Source organism: Alosa pseudoharengus, unplaced genomic scaffold, assembly GCF_046254945.1.
Source record: "Alosa pseudoharengus isolate Yale_2024_CS ecotype anadromous, Long Island Sound unplaced genomic scaffold, YU_APseudo_1.1 YU_APseudo_1.1_scf_17, whole genome shotgun sequence".
Lineage (NCBI taxonomy): Eukaryota > Metazoa > Chordata > Actinopteri > Clupeiformes > Clupeidae > Alosa > Alosa pseudoharengus.
The window spans coordinates 11,024,317-11,025,603 of record NW_027468640.1 but is presented as its reverse complement, the minus strand read 5'-3'; the positions used below and the strand labels follow the sequence as shown (position 1 = coordinate 11,025,603).

At 45.8% G+C, this 1,287-nt stretch overlaps 1 protein-coding gene across 1 annotated transcript in view; it reads left to right on the top strand.

Annotated features, from left to right (window-relative positions):
* dnah2 (dynein, axonemal, heavy chain 2) overlaps nucleotides 1–1,287 on the top strand; it is a 252,822-nt gene continuing 251,535 nt past the window's right edge. Inside the window, exons 1-3 of the mRNA XM_076289590.1 lie at nucleotides 1–54; nucleotides 226–396; nucleotides 1,118–1,287. The exon at nucleotides 1,118–1,287 is cut by the window's right edge and continues 59 nt beyond it. Of these exons, the coding sequence (XP_076145705.1) occupies nucleotides 1–54; nucleotides 226–396; nucleotides 1,118–1,287 (395 nt within the window). The remainder of the gene's footprint in view (nucleotides 55–225; nucleotides 397–1,117) is intronic.

Sequence of the window (1,287 nt, the reverse complement as noted above, 5' to 3'; positions counted from 1 at the left end):
ATGCATTTAAGCTTTAAACTACCGAACGTGGCAGTGGTGCCGGTGCTGCTGCTGGTAATGTCAGCGGACATAGGCGTACAATTAGCCACGGGCCCTCTGACCTGTGTGTGTGTGTGTGTGTGTACTGTGTGTGTGTACTGTGTGTGTGTGTGTGTGTGTGTGTGTGTGTGTGTGTGTGTGTGTGTGTGTGTATGTATGTGTGTGTGTGTGTGTGTGTATGAGTAGAGAGATCTGTTCAAAAGGCGCGTGGCACTACCTGGTGTGACGGAGGCCTCCTGGAAGGACGAGCACAACGAGGAGATTGACTTGTTCATCGCCAACAACACCTTGAAGCTCTTCGTCGTGTACGTTGACCAGTATGCCGGTCTGAAGACCGAGTTTGCCATGCCATCACAGGTAATGACCTGGACTAACTAACAGAATCCGGTGATGTGGATGATTTGTATGTATTAGGTGCCAGCTCTGCCATGTGTGTTCCCTTCATATTAAAAATGTTTACGCATGGCACTGGCCTGCCACCACAGCATCTCAGCATGTTTTGCAGGCTGATTTTGTTGTTGGTACTCAGTGTTTTTCAGAGAATTGAATTCCATTTGTGGTGGTTGGAGTTTTTAACAAATTACCACAGCGTGGTTATGATGCTAACCTGATTTAAGCATAATTTAGTACAACCTGGAAAATCATTGTGTGGTGGTCAATGTTGATATTGTGGTGGGCCGCCACAAATAAGTCAATGTATGGGAAACACTGGTACTGTAATTGAATAGGCACCACCAGCACCACCTCTTCTCTTTCCCATCAAAAATGTTTTTACTTTATATTGATTTATAACTGTAAAATTTAGTGTGCAAGAATTTAGTGCACACCATGAAGTACATCTTGTAAAGGTATAGACTTACAAAAGAATAAGCACAGTACACTATATACTTAATTACACTGTACCGGTAGATAATTATTATGAACATAAGCCTATTTAGCATTAGCTAATTATTAAGTATAAGCCTATTTAGAATAAAGGCTAATCCTCCCTGGTCCGTTAGCAATCACACCTACAGTATCTCTGTGATGGCTGTGTTTGGCTTTACACCTGTTTCTCCTCCTTGGGGTCTTTGTCTAGTCGGTGGAGCAACTGGCGTACTTCATCCGTGCGGATAACGCTGTGATCTTGCCGGAGACGTTCGAGAGCGCGGTGCACTTCGGCATGATCCGCGGCAGCGGCAGCGAGAGCCTGCTGCGCCTGATGAATGGCGTGTTCGCGCCCAACGTCACGCTCAGCGGCAGCTGGCC